Raw genomic sequence first — 17,980 nt, forward strand, 5'->3', positions numbered from 1 at the left:
TACTAAAATCTATAATACTTCACCGTAAAACCTCACTCAATTTTTTTCATCCATGCTTTCCTTCTTCCAGTCTTTGCTAGGCTAAATTAGCCTTAAAATTAGTTTCTGTCCTGCTTGCCTATTTTCTTCTGCTTTGTAAACTCTACTCTAGTGTGTGTGCTCTAGTAATTTAGTCCTGTGAAGGGTAAAAGCACTAGTTAGAGCACCATCAAGCCTTTTACACTAGAGTCAGATGACTTTTATTCTGTTTTCTTAAAAACCTTCGATTAAGGGAGTCAGTTTCTGTGGAAGCTAAATAATATTCAAGCTGTGGTTTAGTTCAGTGAATAGTTTCATCTGCATAAGGAGGAAAAACCAATAAGAAATAGTGTATGTTTCTGCATGGTGGTTTTATTCCAGAAATTCTAGTGTTTTGGGGGGTGGAGGAGTGTCATTTAAAGCTTCAGAAATACTATGTACTTTAAAATAAAGTTAACAACTTCTGAAGTTTAGATTACTTGAGATCAGTACATTTTGTTTCAAATTGAATGGACTACTTTAAGATCAACTTGAAATAGAAATGCCCCAGAATTTTTCTCACCCCTACCTGGCCACTGAATTAAAATGTCATAATCCTAAGTTTACTTCAAGCAGGCATGACAATTGCAGTAGATAAAATAAGTGAGAATCAGTCTTCTCTTTTTTTTTTTTTTCCCCCCCCCCCCCAATTCCTCTTGTGCAAGCCATGAAATATGTTTCAAGCCTTTTATTACAATATTGAATTGAATATTCTGCATAGTTCATTCCCAACAAAATGCTATTAGTGAAGGATTAATAGAGTAAACCACATCTTATTTGTAACCAAAATGATACAAATAGCTAGAAAGAGAGGACCATTTTACATTTGTCCATTCTAAAAATGGAGCTATTGCAATTAGTACTAGAGCTTGTCCTAAGTTCTACGAAAATAAAATTTATAGTGACAAGATGATGCTCCAAGGCTACTCAGGCTGCCAGATCTGATGGTCTCTTCTGGCTCACAGAACCCAGCTGCTCACCACAAGCACAACTGTGAAGTCGCTTATAATTGTTAGTGCCATCGCTATTTAAAAATGTTGCTGTATCTTATAACAGACAATGGACTTCGATATGAGATAAAGGTAGTTTCAGAGTAAGCCTAAGACAGTTAATACAGTTCAGAATTATTCCAGTGTGTCCGATTATAAATTGTTCCTTGTTGCAAAAATTATAGCAAATATGCAGTTACTTCTATATCAGATTCTGCAACCCTCTTTCATATATCATTCAGGTGAAACTCCAGCCAAAATCCACATGGATAATATTTGGCTTCACTGACACAGTTGGGTGTATTGTAATGAGTGCTATTAGTAAATCAGAAGGACTTTGATCAAAATAACAAATTGTAAATGGTATTATATACAAAATATAATGCAAAGCTTCAAGGAGCTTTGAATCTATAGAAATACATTTTGAAATAACTGTGAGGAACTTTAAGTCTTAATTGTACAAGACTAGTTCTTACTCCTTCTGCACACTTAAGCAATGAGAGGTTTTTCATACCACTCTTGCACTCTATTTTTACTCCAACAGGGAAAATCAAGTCTGAAAAATAAAATTAATTAGAACAAGGTAGTACCACCAGGATCAGCCAAAGCATTTTTGTCCTTGTAGGGGAAGTCAAATAAGCATCCTAGGTTTATAAACTATTTGGTACTCAGTGAAAAGTCCTGTAACTTTATTTATATATTAAAAAAAAAAAAAGATAGTTTTGCTGTAACAGTGCTTGGTAAATGGTAGACTGAGTCTACCATATGCAATCAGTTAAATGCTCTGGTCTCATCACAGAAAACAATGGGGAGGTCTGAAACCCAGCAATGTTACCCATCTTGCAGCCTCTGCAGATGGGACAATCAAAACTGTCCTTGTTTCACCAGGCAGGTACAACAACACAGATTTATGTGGGGTACCTCAGATGGCAAAAGGACCATTTAGTATACTTGCTCTATAGCTGGATCTGTACTCTGTCCCCCATTAACTTTTCAGTCCCAAAAGAGCATCAAACTGGGTCACATACCCTGTCACAAATTCACAGCACTTCCATTGATGTCAGCACGAGTCTGGTGTCTGGAGCTGCAGAGATGTGGCCTATTACAAGCTGCTTCATAAGAAAGAAATTGCTCTCTGCTACTTGATCTTTCTCATTGGGAGAGATGAAATGTGAAAGGAAACTTGAGAGGGGAAAAATCTGTAGGGTTTTCCTGTCATAATCTGTAAAAATGGACAGAAAATCTGCCAGGCCTTTTGGTTTGGTTGTTGGTTTTTTGGTTTTTTTTTCCCTAATGCTCTTCACCCTAACCTCAAATGTTTGTTTAATAGATCCTTGCAAGAGAAATATAAATTAGCTTCTTCTTTCCCATGTACCTTTTCCGCTTTGGCCTGGATTTTGCCAGTAGGAATTAAACTTGGGGAGGTTATTATGCAAACCTGAACCAACATAAATTCTGCTGATAAAATGGTGAAGGGTATGGAAATACAACCTAAAAATGAGTTTATACCTTTCCAGAAATAAGACTTGCTCTGATTCAGCCCCAGAAGAGAGGATCCATCTGATATATGGCAACCTGGCAGGGCTTTACCTAGTTCTGGCCTAAACACTACGTACTAGCAAAGCTGACTCTAAATATGATAGCATATAGGATCCTTGCAATTTTTCACACAAAAAATGCATGAATAGAAAAACACTTGTTTGAAACCTTTCACAAGCTGTGGAGTTGGAGACCATCATGTCTTCAGAGTTCGCAGCTCTAGGAGAGCGGTCAGGCACCTCCTCACAGTGCAAAGCTGAAACAATTATTTTATGACAAAAAGGGGCAGTAGTGCATTCTTGCCTAATTTAAAATCCAAAGGCAGACAGTGCAGGAATAGTTAAACTCTATGTTGTCTAGAGTGGATTTCAACAGGTTAGATAAAAACTTTCCATTTTTTTTAAACTTCTCCTTTGCCTTATGAAAACAGGATTTGCTGGGTTTAATTTCTTCAAGCCAGTGGTGCAAAACAGGCAAAATGTTTGTTACAGCTACTAGATTCTGTTTGCTTATTTACTGCTGCTCCTGGAAATATATTTTTCCTGAAGTGCAACTGAAAAACAGAATTAATCCTGCAGGTCTCATATATGCATATCTGCATGTTAGTCCTGAGAAACAGCCTGTAACTGCTCATTCATGCAGCGAGTTTAGCAACTTTCAGGCTCGGTTATTAGAAGCGGAACTGTTTTATACAAGCTAAGATACTCTATAGCCCCGTCCAGCAAATGCTTAGTAGAAGTACATAATAAAAGCAATGGAAGTTAAAAGAGCAGTTTAGGCTTGATCTAGCATTTGAAGACTCTTATGCAGCCAGTTAAAATTTAGACATAAAAAGATGAACACAGATCAGAGATCCTAGTGAAAGGTGCCTATCAGATGGTCATTTGAGTTTACAGTACATAAAAACTAAAGGGCATATGCAAGTGTTCACACAACCATCTAGCTGGTAAAAGTTGCTGAATTTTGAAAACATGGAACCCCAAAATTATAGTTGAAATAGTGTTTGTGTACATATACATCTCATACATATATATGAGATATATATATACATATGGAATAACCATCTGACAGAGGGTCAGAAGTGGCTTTCCTAGTAGACCTGCTGGCATTTGGTGGTGATCTCTTCACCTAGTCCTGATGGCTCTGCTTCCAGAGACAGCTAGCATCGCTTTCTCTTTTCTCTCGCTGCTTGTACCTAAGCGCCAGCTGTGGCAGCTGGGCCTGCTGTTGACCAGCCAGAGTGTTCATGAAGATCTTCCCTTCCTTGGGCCAGTCCAAGTATGCGAGGTGCTGGTTTTGGAGAAAACTGTATACAGAGTCTAGCTCTTTTGTTGCATCCACAGACAAAGGAACAGGTGTCAAGGAAACAAGTTGCTTACTCCATGGCCACCCAATCTCTTGTGTTCTAGAAGCAAGAAAAATCATACTGTGAATAGATGCATGATTACTTGTTGCTTCCTGCTCCCAGAAAAAGCGGCAGGAAAAGCACAGGCCTGGGAAGGAGGGGCAGTGAACCAGGGAGAGCCACAAAGCTGTTGAAGGGTCTGGAGCACAAGTCTTATGAGGAACGGCTGAGGGTTGTTTAGTCTGGAGAAGAGGAGGCTGAGGGGGGACCTTATCGCCCTCTACAACTGCCTGAAAGGAGGCTGTAGCGAGGTGGGGGGTGGCCTCTTCTCCCTGGTAACGGGCGATAGGACAAAGGGAAATGGTCTGAAGTTGCGCCAGGGCAGGTATGAGGGGGAACCGTCTGAAGTTGCACCAGGGCAGGTTTAGGTTAGACATTAGGAAAAATTTCTTCACTGAAAGGGTTGTCAGGCACCAGAATGGGCTGCCCAGGGAAGGGATCGAGTCCCCTTCCCTGGAGGTATTTAAAAGACAGGTAGATGAGATGCTTAGGGACATGGTTTAGTGGTGGGATGGCAGTGTTAGGTTAACGGTTGGACTTGATAATCTTAAAGGTCTTTTCCAACCTAAATAATTCTATGATTCTAAGGGATGACTCTAGTTAATACTGCTATTGACAGATTTTTCTATTTTTACTCAGTTCAGTTTATCCCCTACAATTTAAATAAAGAACATGGGATTTGAGTCTGTAATCCAGGAAATCTGTATTACACAGGTTTTTCTTGCAACCCGTTGGTCAGTGAAAGTAAAAAATGCCACACACGGATAAGAAATTTCTTGAAGGGCATGTGCCTCTCTGAATTATTCAAACATTTTAACATTGTCACACTTGGATATTGTATTGTGATTGTATTTTCTACGTGTGGCAGTACAGAGGGATCAAATAGCTTCTCTGCAGGCAGACCTGACGGGCATTATCCATCAGTCTGCAAACATGTCTAAACAGGAGTTCAGACCTTTGTCTAGCAAGCCATTCTTCAGCGGCCATAGGAGGCTGTTACAGAGCTTTAGAAAGGCCTCCGGGTGAGCTTCTGGGCAACCAGTAAGTCTCTAAGATAGACTGAAAGAGTAATTTCTGGCAGTTTTTGAAGTATGCTTTTCTGAAAAGAGAGTGTAAGAAGGGCATGGTGCTACAGGCTGTTTGGTTTCTGCACGTCTTGGAGAACCTATGTGGACTCCAGCCTGCTTTATTGCAGTGTAGGGGTTTGCTGATGATGATCTATGAGAGCCTGAAGTCTTGACTCCTGTTAATTCTGCAGGGTCACGCTGCTAACAATGAGTATGCTGAAGTGTGGTTTCTTTGTTTTGCATATGAGCAGAGTTGATTAATTAGTTCCAATCAGACGACCAATGCATTTTCCTTATGCAAGGCTTATGCAAGAATAAGCTTTAACAAGTAGCACTCTTTCTTTATGCCGGAAAAGCTGCATTTCATTAGTTTTTCTTTCTTGCCTACAAGTCAGGCTCAGGTTGGTGGAATTGACACTTAGACCCTCTCCACCTCTCCAAACGTGTTCTCCTTGCCTCCTTCCAAAGAAGTGCTGTTACAGTTTTAGTTTAAGTGAAGACGCAATTTGCACTTACACAGTATTGTGGATTAGACAGTGCTGAATCTCCTCTTGCGAGTAGGTCAGCAACAAAAGATTACACAGATGATCTCCCTTACGTGTAACAAGAACTAAACAAAATGCTAAGGATGGCTTTGTGTGGTTGGAAGAACATCTGGTTTATGGTGGCAGGTCGTACTGAACTCTGCTATGAATGCTGTCAACTGTCTCTGCTCTACGCCTCAAGTGAATTTTTTCCAACGTGGACACATTATCATTAATGCCTAAATTTCTAATTTGGGGTGTTCAAAAATTAGGGCTCAGTGATGAAATCAGAAAGGGAATCCAAGATGGCTGAGGTAGCACCACACCATAAACATATAAAGCAATTAATAGCAAGATTAATGTGTGTGACTGAATTGCAAGGAAGATACTAAAATGGGTACGATACACATTTGAGCTAACACGGCTCAAAGTGCAATAATGTTGCTGGGAAGAAGTATTTCCTGTATTTCTTTGAAGTACAGTCAGGTGCTTGGAAGCAGCAAGTCATCTGATGCCCCTATGTTTGCACACCTGTAGAACAGCTTCTTCAGAGACTTGCCGCTCTAGTAAGGGGTTCACCTCTGTACCTGGGGCGGATGCAAGTTGCTGGATTGACAGGGATCACGTACTTCACAAAGGAGACTTCCAGGGCTTGTTCCAACTTGCAGAGGAAAAAAATACACGTGACAAATGTACACCTCTGGTATGAATATTTCAGAAGTTCTCTTGAAGCACTTAGAAACAATTTAATTCCTTTTGTGGCACAGAATATTTGTTAAATGCTGGGGAAAAAAGGAAATAAACTAGAAAACTTTTCATGGTCTTTAAGAACAAAAATGTGGGAGTGAGGAAGGGAGAAAAGTGATGGTGGTGTGCAGGTGATGTGAAGTGAGGCAAAGTACTTCCCCCTCCCAGTTTTGCAGCACTGGATCCACTGGGCAAAGTCATCTAGAAAAAATGTTTTAGCATGGAGTATTATCTCTCTTTGGGGGAGCAGGGGGAATATACCCTTGAATTTAACTTTCTTGTATTTTGAGATAATTAATGTACAAATAAAATGGCTCCTTCTGTCCAGTGCCATACCCAAAAGCAGTCTGGGATCATGTAAGGAGCACCAGGAGATAAGATCTGGCACTAGTGAGATGCCACACTGATACTGGATAGCATACACCCCATTCCCTGATCCACAGGCATGCTTGCACTCCCTTTCACAACAAATATGCTTCTACTTCTTAGCAATCTGTGCATCACTTGCACTGCAGCTAACTGGAGTTGATTCAAATTAACAATCTTTCATAAACTAAGATGCAATTAGTACTGAATATGCAAAATATTTAAAAGGTTGGTTTTTATGCCTAAAATTTCCTTGCTAAAACTAATGCTTAGATTGCAGGCAAGTTCTTCCCACTTTACATTTTAAAAGAGATTAAACTTTGGCCCTTGTGAAACTTTTCACTGAGGTCAAGGGCTGGAGAGGGAAAAAAGTTAGTATAGTACATCATAAAATGCAAGTCGCTTCTAACTTTTTTTTATAACAGTTTAGCATTATTTTACATGTAACTTACCCACTATGTGCACTTTTTTCTCTATGTGTAAAAGCACCTGGATTTTTAAAATTTTAAGATCTGCAGGGGTAATGGTGTGTGACAGGAGTGGAAAAAAACTGATGTGTGACTCTTCTGAAGCCTCTTGAAAGGCTGGAATTTGGAGGAAGGCGGGTAAAGAGGGGAGTAAGTACTATGTGTATATGGGTGAATAAGCAGCTCTTAAATACTCTCTTCCACTCTTTGATGCCTGCAAGATTAGATTGCGATTTTCCCAGTTTCCCTTGCTTTTATTCCTTACAGCGCCTTTTAATTTGACAAGCTTTACTTTAAGGCAAGATCAATTAATGTCTTAAAGTGTCAATAGTGTGATTATTTCAATACTAAAATGTTAAGGCAAAAGCCTGTTGAGACAGTATGGTCATACTGTGGAGGAATCCTCTCTTTAATATACTTTTAAAGCAGCTGAAAGACATGCATGCATACTACCAACATCTTCTCAAGTGCATTTATTCTACTACTCCCACGTTAAAAGTAGGAAGGGAGTTCTTATTTAAAAACCATTACAAAGATATCTCTCTGGCAACCTGAATTCAATAGTTATCATTTAAGAAGGAAAACCAGTCTCTCAACAGTAAGATAAAGCCATGGGGGATGGATGATTATCCACGAGATAATTTTGTTCCCGAGTATTGTAAATCTCAGCTGCTTTTCCTTCCAAACCCAGCACCTTGGGGTATGAGAGCTTATTATAATTTATTCCCTACTGTGCATTCAAGCCAAAACACTAGAGTATAAGCTATCACTTAAAAATGCATTGTGTTTTCTCAGTGCTGGTAGGTTGCATAATTTCCAAGAAAAAATTGAGGGGGTCTTTAAAAAAAAAACCAAAAAAAAAAGCAGAACATCAGACACACATAATGAAGTTGTCATCCCTAGAAGTAAGAAGCTGATGTAGATACAAGTCAAAAATATTGAAGTAGCCTTCTTGATGCTGCAATTCACTCCTGGTTCTCCTTAATTAGGACCTTATTTAACATCAGGCCAGGGGCAGACTACTGCTTTTAAAGGTAAGGGTGTCCTCGAAGGCCTAAGAATAAGAAGATTAGGTGTCTCTATCACAAACAATAATTCAAAACACTTAAACCTTCTTGAATCCTCATAAAAGTCTATTTTTAAATAGATATTTAACAGAGCTTTTTTCTGGAAAGAAAAAGGATTTACCATGTCGTAATTTCTTTATGATGATCCCAAAACTCATTGAGAAAAGGGGCAAGATTTTGCTGCTGCAGCCTAGCCTTCCGGTTACAGCTTGCAAGTTTTCTTGTTCTTCAAGCTTTCCTGTTCTTCAGAGCACTTTGCTGTGGGAATACAGAAATGCAGTCTCCTCTTTCTCTTGCAACTGGAGCCCTGCCCCATGCCTGCAGACAAGCAATGCCTCGCTGAAGCAGCATTCTCATCCTGCTTCAACTGGGTCAGCTTTTTTGAGAAGGGCAAAGTGAAAACAGTTTTTCAAAATCCAAACACTGCAAAAAAAAAAAAAACCCCAAACCCAACAATGGATTACCTAGTATCTGGTTATTTGCAAAATCTGATGGTGTCGTCTTTTCCCTTTACCACGTGTTTCCAGCTGCTGACAAAGAGCTGGAAAAAGCTAGACCCAGGGCAATAGGAAGACAATTCTGATATCCATAGCTCCAACCATGATCTCTATAGCAATACATGAAGCCAGTCTCCTAGTCGAGTTCCCTTTAAGCAAGCTGGACCCGAGTGGTAAGTCGCTGTTCTTTCCACAAGTACTTGGAAGAGTATTTCCACATGTTTAACAGTTTAGTTAGTTTAACCACAACTGCCTTGGCAACAAGCAGAAAGTTATCTATCTTCTATGTGAACTCTAAAAATAGGAAAAAAAAAAACCAAACCAAAAAAACCCCCAACCAAACAAAAAAACCCACCAACTCCAAAACAAAAACCAGAAAACTCAACCTCCCCCAGCGCCGCCCCCCCCCAAACCTAAAAGCAGAAATATTCTCTGATAACTTACTTATCCTCATGAAAAATCTACCTGACAAGTTTGTGTGCAAAGTATCCTTTATTAGAAGATTCTTGTAGGCAGTGCTTAATATATTATATGCAAGAAAGACAGAAAGCAGCATAGTAGGTTATTGTCTCTTTCTCTCTTTTTTAATTTCCGTTTTTTTAAAATAGGATTTAACAGCCCACAGCACAAGATTCTTAGTGCCATGGGAGTATGGCCTACTGAGAATAAAATTTTATCAGTAGAGGCAACACAGCTGTCAATTTCTGGAAAACTTAAATCCTTCTCTGCTGTTCTTTGAGTCTTGCTATCCTTACAAATTTCTTTTTCAGTGACTTAATCTCTCCCATCCGGAAGTACCAATGTTAACTGAAACCTGAGATCACAATACAAGCAGCTATTTTCTTTCCTATGGAACAGAAATAAGCCTTTGATATAACTTGACTGGAAAAAAATCATAATGTTTTTAGTAAGAGATTGAAGAAATGGAATTTTAGGTTCCTTTATCAGCTGCTTTCCCTATTTATAGGGAAGGTGGTTTCTGCACAGCTCTGGGAGAGATGGGTCTTTACAGAGGCCAGTGAATGCATGCTTATCCAGAGCCTGGGTGTCCAAGAGTGAATACTCAATGGTCATAGGCAGAGGAGGATCTATCAAATTAGAGGAGGCTTTTTGTGAAGATTTGTGTGAAACTTGCAGTTCAAGGCTATATTAAAAAAAAATCAATAAAGGGCGTTATCGGCTTCTCTTTCTTCTACCCACACAGCAAAGGAAATGTGTGTGTATGTAAGTATGTGCATGCACTGAAAATAGCATGCAGCTGAGCTGTGACCTGTTTCACCAAAAATTATTGTTGTTAAACACCCAACGAGCTCTGAGAGAGTGTTTTAAGAGGATTACCATCTCAAGAAGATTACAATAAGGTAGCTGAATCAATTGTCTGGGTTGAGATCTACAAGTTGAATTTAAACAAAAGTGTACCAGTAATGTTTATTTCACTGCCAGGCCAGCTGAAGTGGTCCGAAACTTTCAAGACTTGCCTCTTTCATTATTCATGTGGTTATCTTTATTGCACAGTAAGATAATTTGACAAATGAAGTCCAAAAACTGGTAAAATTGCTGCTGCAATACTGGTGCACTCTGCTGCATACGGTGATGCTAACATTATGGAATAAATCCACTTTAAATGCTCCAGGGAGATAAGCCCTTTGTCCTACCACCAGAGGTACAAATATTTAATAACACACCAGCATTTGGAAAAGTTCCACTGCCACCTGCTAATGTAAAATGAGCCGTGTATAACAGAAACTGCTTCCCAGTATGTTATAATAATTGATTTGCTTTTACTGTTTTGGAAACCAGTAGCATCCTCCCACTAAGGAATGTGGAGCATAGTCCACAAAGGATTTGTCCTGTCCTATCTCTAACATTGTTTAAACTGGGGGAGGGAAGGAAGGAAAAGCTTAACTTTCTCCAACTGTTCACATACACTCCTGCGAGACAACAAATACAAAGCTACAACCATATGTTAAAATTATATCTTTATGTCTGTTTATATTGATTTCTAGAACACGTAAGGCAACCAGCTTAAAAACACTTTCTCCAAGAAATTGATCTGAATAATGAACCCAGTATGATCACAGAATTAAAGCGAGTGCAGAGAGATACATGCAGGAGGTCCTTCAGAGAAGTGTTACGAGTCCCATGAGTTGAGGTTCATTTACTTTTGGTTTCTTGGTTGTGAGGCCATGTACAGTGCTACTAGACAGTAGATAGTCCCACCAATTGTTAGAGCCATAGTGGTCCGATAAAGCAGCTTATCTGGAACTCCTCGTTTCAGGTGTACTGGCAGTCCATCTGCTTTCTGTGGGAAGAGTTTGAAGAGAAAACAAATAAAAGAAATGAGCATCCATACCAAGGCCGTAAGGAACAAGCTACCTCAGCTAAATTAAGAGACTTCCATGAGGGAAATCTCCTGACAAATAGGCTATCTACAATCAAGTGTATTATGTGCTTTTCATTTAGCAAGACAAATGCAAAGGCAAGTTAATTTTATTAGCCAAAGCTGTTAAGTGAAGGCAGAAAGAATAATTTGTGAAATATTTCTAAAGAGGACCTGGATGGGAAAAGTGTCACTAACAGAAGAACGTGAAAAGATATGTATAAAAAATTATTCACCAAGTCAGACTGACATATTCCAAATGCAAGTGGCATGTAAGAGAGAAAAGGGAACATTATATAAGCACATTCTTGATGTTTTTAAAAAAATCCTTAACTGATTTGTTTTATGAAAAGTCCTAGTACTTAGAAATTGCATAGCTAACAAACTAGCTTTGAAAACTTTACTGTGCTTTCTTATACTGTGTTATAAACAGCTTCAGTAAGATTCAAATTATTATACACAAAACAGTAACAATCTGCTTTGCTCCTCCTGATCTGCTTTAAGGCATACACTTGGATTCCTAGACAGAAAGTGCTTCCATTAGTCAAATAATACAGTAAGTATCTTCTGAAGCCAGCAAAAAGACAGACAATGTTACTAGACTTTCCCACTTTCTGTCTTTATCTCCTCTACAAGACATATATACCTTGTAGTATAGTACAGGTATACAGGTTATACTGTACTTGACACTTTCATAACTAGACTTTACAAAATTTTGGTATTGTAGAACGATAAAAAGTTAACCACATTAAAATAAGGAAAGATATGTCCCACTCTCCAGTTTTCTTTAAGTTACTCAAAGTTGTTGTTACCTGAAAAAGTTTCTGTAGGTCTGGCACCTTGTTTTTACCCAAGAAAGAATCAGTTGCTGGTAAATCTGAAGCAAGTTTAGTTGTTGTCCCAGAAATCAGAGCTGGGGATTCAGTGGGAACTATTGGTTTGAGTCCCTGCATAAATAAAGATTAAAATATCAAGGTATATAACACTTGCAAATATACCAGTCGTCACGTTAGGCAGGCATGCTGCCCGTCATTACAGGCATATTACAAAGAACATTTATCAGGTTGGTGATTTGATAGAAAAAACTGCAGATCAGATGTTTATACCAAATGTGCAGGTGACTTTTTCTCCAAAACTTTTCTTGCCTTCTTGATTGTTAGTTTTACAGCAATGTGCATCTTTCAACTTCTTTTAAGTTTCCACTTCTGAATCTCACCTTTGCCCTCCTGAGGGCCCAACTTTTTTAGGAGCAGTCTTTGAGATCACAGTTGCTAGATCATTGCAATTCCTGCTTGTTGTGATCACATCTACTTTATTTCATGAGCTATCTGCAGTGTATAAAAACTGTAAATACTGAGACTTGGAGCAAGCTGCAAACTACTTCAGACAGTTCCATGATAAAGACGCTTATTTCATCATTCCTGAACTCCCCGATATGGGACTAAAAAATGTGATTAGCAACCCCTACCATTTGTTATTGGCACTAAGCCTCCTGCCTCTACAGGATACCACCTGAATGCAAGACACACTCTATGGATTATTATTAGAATAGTGAAATCAGTCGTGTTAACAACTCTAAGTTATCACATATGTTTTCAGACTTTAGAAATATATTCCTGTTTAGATAATTTTAAAATCCCCTTCTGTTGGAGCAACAGGAGATTCAAACCTGACTCAAGTGACTAACTTCATCATGAAATCAAATGAAACCATTTCAGAAAAACTCATATAATCATCAGTGTACTGTTGTAAATTACTTCCAAAGCAGCATGGCGCCAGTTAAGACCATCCTGTAGCTATATAAATAAAAATAATTTATATGGTTCATTGGCTTCAGGAAAGACTCCAACAAAACACACGCTGCAGAAGAGACAGTTTAGTTTGTCTAACACAGACACTGCGTTAATCAGGGTCCCTCACCCCAACATAAAATTCCACTTGAATTCTATCCATGAATTGTGAATCTTGCAGTCAGCTCCAACCAAGCTCAGCTAAATCCATGTAACCACGTGACTGGTCCGTGTTTATTGAGGGAAAGTGGCAAGTGCTTTATCTCCCACCCAACTGCTTGCTAAGCTTTGTGTGGCTGAGTAGAAATCCTCAGTATTACACATCAGGATTTCAGTACAGGTCATTTTTTAAGAAAGTCATTAAGACACCTTAAATGACCCTTAATTGTCACTTGTATTTAACATGACTAAAACTGCAGGTTTATTTCATAACATCAGTGTCTCACTACACTCAAGATAATGCTGAGGAATGAATGCCTCTACATTTGACCTATGCTTTGTAAGAAAATGTTTCACAATGATAATTCCTTTTCTTATATTAAGGTGTTAATCTTTTATTTCTAACAATGTTAACAGGAATTTCTTCCAATTCTTAGACAAAATAAAGCAGAACTTGTGCAGAAGAGTCAACAACAGCTGATTTCATCTGCATGCTACAGCAATGACTTTGTCAAATGCTGAAGTCTTCAATGAAAGGTCAGGACAAGCAGCTAATCCAAAACAACAGACAAAATTCTCTGCCTACCCCTCTGTAAACTACGTTTGTTTTCCTGTCAGAGGTCTAAAGGTCTTAGGACCCACTCTATCTGTTGGTTGGCCACATGCTTAAAGTTAAAACAAACATGCCTTGCTAGCATGAATTCCCAAGCTGGATTTATGTTACAAAACAGTTAAGGATTTGGAGCACAATTTAATGGAGATAGCACCACACTGAAGTATTTAAATGTTAGGAGAACTGCTCAAACAAATCGCAGAATGAGAAAGTAGAGAAGCTAGAGAATATTGAAGGACCAAAATGAAATGGGGAAACAGGAGAGAAAGTTAAGCAGAGAATTATTTCAGAACATGCATTGAAGTAACTTTTATGAACTTGCTGAACCTAGATACTTCTAACCTAAATAGCAGGAACTTTGTACTAGAACACACCTCACTGTATGAGGTTAAATATACTTGTTACCACTAACACAAGGATGCTTTCAGGTAGGATCACTTGAGGCTTTGTATTGGGATGACACACTTAAGTAAAAGTGATTTTGTGTATATTTTAAGTATCATCTACAGCACAAAAGGCCAACCATTGTAGCTTCTCAATGAACCCCAAACAATTCTGAGCAGCCTGATCTAGTTAGCGGTGTCCCTGCTCCCGCAGGGGGGTTGGACTAGATGACCTCTAGGGGTCCCTTCCAACCCAAAACATTCTATGATGATTCTATGAATTCATAACAGCTAAGAACAAAAGATCTGTGGTTTGCAGGGTTTTTAAATAGCTGCAAGCAAGATAAGTTGTATCAAGTGAAGACATGGTAGCATGACTGAAAGACCATGATCAGCCCTGAAGAACAAGGGAAAAGTTCATATAGTCACCTTCACATGATTGCATTTGAAACTGGTCCAGCTATTTGTGCTTAAACACAAGACAACTCGTTTTTATTGTATTTGTAATGGCTATGGCAGTCATTATCCTCCTAAATAGGAGTAGTAGTTTTTAATCTGCTTGACTCTTCAACTGCCCTAAATGAGAAAGTTCCCATTTATTCAAACAGGCTAAATTGTTCATACTACTTTACATAACTCTGTTAAATGCAAAATTAAGTCTTCTAAGAATGCTAAGACTGAGATGGAAAGAACAATTCAGGTTTCAAACTAAGATTTTTTTTTTGTTAGTATCAGCTGTTAGTTATGTTACTGTCAGCAAAAGAATTTCTGAAATATATTTTGCAAGCCCACAATAAGAATAAACCTGCATCAGAACGTAACAGTACAGAATGGAGTGAATTATTACGCCACATATTTGACCCAACAGAATTTGAGTTGCAGGACATCTTCATTTTTCCAGAAACATCAAGATAAAGAGAAGCATAAAAAGCAAACCAAACAATTTTATCTCTGATAGGTCTGAATGTGTCACCTGGGAGTAGAGCCAAAGTTAAAAAAAAAAAAATCTCTACCAAAAAGATGGCCTAACAACATTGTAGAAAGGGATCAAAGGTAAGTTTTTTAAATGTAGCTGTTCCACTGCATAGCACATTTGTGTGCCACAGCTGCAGACCAAGCCATGTGAATGCTGAGCCAGATATAAAAGGTAGTGTTTCTTCCATCAATATGAAAAACCCCCACATTTATAAATTGAGACAAACATTCGTAAGACTTATGTGAAATGCTCCTGCTTGGATACAGTCTCATCTTAACTATATTCTCTCAATAATTACGTTTCAACATTTCAGTGATGACACTGAAATGCAATACAAATGTCTAATGATGACCTAAAAAGAAATCATTACAATGTTCTAGAAGAAAAGTAGTTCTACTCCTTGGACGTTCTCTCTCCTGCCTTGCAGAGCACAGAAGTGACATCTACCTAGACTTTTTTTTTTCCTATCTGCAATGATACCTATATGTGAAGCTATTTTTGCATAGACCCTTTATAAAACAATTTTGATATATGGTACTACACCATTTTAATCTAGAAGATGTCAAGAACTCAGAATTTACCATGTCTTTCTGGAAAAAAAGGAGAGCTTACCAGCTCCAGAAGAAGGGGCAGGCAACCCAACCGAGTCCAACCGTTAACCTAGCACTGCCATCCCACCACTAAACCATGTCCCTAAGCATCTCATCTACCCGTCTTTTAAATACCTCCAGGGAAGGGGACTTCGACCACCTCCCTGAGCAGCCCATTCCAGAGCCTGACAACCCTTTTGGTGAAGAAATTTTTCCTAATGTCTAACCTAAACCTGCCCTGGTGCAACTTCAGACCGTTCCCCCTCGTTCTATCACCCGTTACCAGAGAGAAGAGGCCGACCCCCACCTCGCTACAGCCTCCTTTCAGGCAGTTGTAGAGGGCGATAAGGTCTCCCCTCAGCCTCCTCTTCTCCAGACTAAACACCCCTCAGCCACTCCTCATAAGACTTGTGCTCCAGACCCTTCAACAGCTTTGTGGCTCTCCTCTGGACATGCTCCAGCAACACAACGCCTTTCTTGTAGTGAGGGGCCCAAAACTGAACACAGTATTCAAGCTGCGGCCTCACCAGCACCGAGTACAGGGGCACTATCACTTCCCTACTCCTGCTGGCCACACTATTCCTTATACAAGCCAGGATGCCATTGGCTGCTTTGGCCACACTGCTGGCTCATATTCAGCTGGCTGTCAACCAGTACCCCTAGATCTTTTTCCACCAGGCAGCTTTCCAGCCACTCTTCCCCAAGCCTGTAGCGTTGCATGGGGTTGTTGTGACCAAAGTGCAGGACCCAGCACTTGGCCTTGTTGAACCTCATACAGTTGGCCTTGGCCCACCGATCCAGCCTGTCCAGGTCCCTCTGCAGAGACCTCCTCCCCTTGAGCAGATCAACACTCCCACCCAGTTTGGTGTCATCTGCAACTTACTCCAGTTGATCAAGAACATTCTCATACCAAGGGGCCCGCAACTGGAGGCAGTATCTAGATGTGATCCAATGGGTGCCGTGTAGAGGGAGATCATCACTTTCCTTAATCTACTGGCTGTGTACATGGGGATTCAGCCCAGGATGCCGTTGGCCTCCTTTATGGGTAGGACATGCTGCTGGCTCACACCCAGCTCGCTGTCTGCCCAGTATCTCTGGGGTCTCTACCACAGAGCTGCTCCCACCAGCCTGTCAGCTCCAGCTTGTATCCCTGCCAGGAGCTCTTCCTTCCCGCACGAATTTGCCTTTTTCCCCTCATAGAAATTGACAGTGTTCATGTCAGCTCAATCCTCTGCTCTAGATAGGTCCCTCTGAATGCCAGCTCTACTTCAGACATTTTGGAACTACTGCCTTGATGTCTTCTGTAAACTTCACCAGAGTGCACTCTATTGCCTGCTCCAGGTAATTGATAAAAATCCTACAGTATTCCACTTGTTATGAGCATCCCCACAGAATATGGCTCATTAACCACTGTGCTAAGCGTGATCATCCAGTTCTCTTAATCTTTTTAATTGTCCATCTATCTAAACTATAACATCTTAACTTCAAAAAATTTCAAAATTAAAAGCTTTGCAGTTGTCTGGGCCCCTTGAAACAACTTGAGATTTTACAGCAGCTTAATATAATATTCTTGCTTGCAGAAGATGATTGGATTTTCCAAGTAAAACTTGCATAGTCAAGGATATCCAGGAAAACAACTGTAAAGTAGGTTGCTAACAGAACTGGGCTAAGAAAGAGCGAAACAGAAAGAGTTATTTGTGTAAGACAACAATATACATTAGTCTACAAGAATGTAGTGTCTTTCAGTTACCTCTTATTAATGAGCTTATCAGGAAAAAGACAAACCGTAACTCTGATTTCAATTCTGTGTGTACACATCTACTCTCCCCCCACCCGCCCCTTAAAAACCTCAAGTCACTCAATGTCTTGAAATGGCTGATGTAATCAGGATCCATTCTCCCCTCCACTCTTAAAGAATTAACCATGTACTTTGAAGTAGAATGTACAAGCTTATTTAATGCCCTCTTAAACCCGTATACACTTAGTAACTACATCAGCAGCATACAGAGGGAAGGCTTTAAGCCTTTGCTTTAAGCAAACTTCTACAGGTGCGTGTCCTCTCTAATAAGGGTTTTAATGCGTTCAGTAATTAGTTTTTTCTACACGCGTTGACAAGAGAGGGGGACTGGCTGCGATTTTAAAACGCCAGCAGCCCCTGTTGCAGCCCGACATGACGAAAGCGTGTTAACTCCTTGCTCCACCATCCAGCGCACCCCAAAACTGAATCGGGAGGTGCACCGTAGAACAAAACGCCTTGCCTCGCCCCGCCCAAGGTCACCCGACAGGCCAGGTTCGCTAGATGCACGGCGGGTGCGCACGGGGCCGCGGCAGATCCCTCCCCAGCGAAATAAAGGCCACCGGCTC

The 17,980-nt window shown here is 39.9% G+C and overlaps 1 protein-coding gene across 1 annotated transcript; it reads right to left on the bottom strand.

Annotated features, from left to right (window-relative positions):
• Window positions 1–9,306: 9,306 nt before the first annotated feature.
• On the bottom strand, window positions 9,307–12,622 carry LOC104128747 (cytochrome c oxidase subunit 7A-related protein, mitochondrial). The gene is made up of 2 exons (XM_009641592.2): window positions 11,918–12,622; window positions 9,307–11,027 (listed from the first exon to the last, which is right to left on the bottom strand). The coding sequence occupies exons 1-2, from the start codon at window positions 12,056–12,058 to the stop codon at window positions 10,884–10,886; spliced, it is 285 nt and encodes a 94-aa protein (XP_009639887.1). The 5' UTR covers window positions 12,059–12,622; the 3' UTR covers window positions 9,307–10,883.
• Window positions 12,623–17,980: the final 5,358 nt, after the last annotated feature.

This window comes from Egretta garzetta, unplaced genomic scaffold, assembly GCF_000687185.1.
Source record: "Egretta garzetta isolate BGI_Z169 unplaced genomic scaffold, ASM68718v1 scaffold166, whole genome shotgun sequence".
In the NCBI taxonomy this organism is placed as follows: Eukaryota; Metazoa; Chordata; class Aves; order Pelecaniformes; family Ardeidae; genus Egretta; species Egretta garzetta.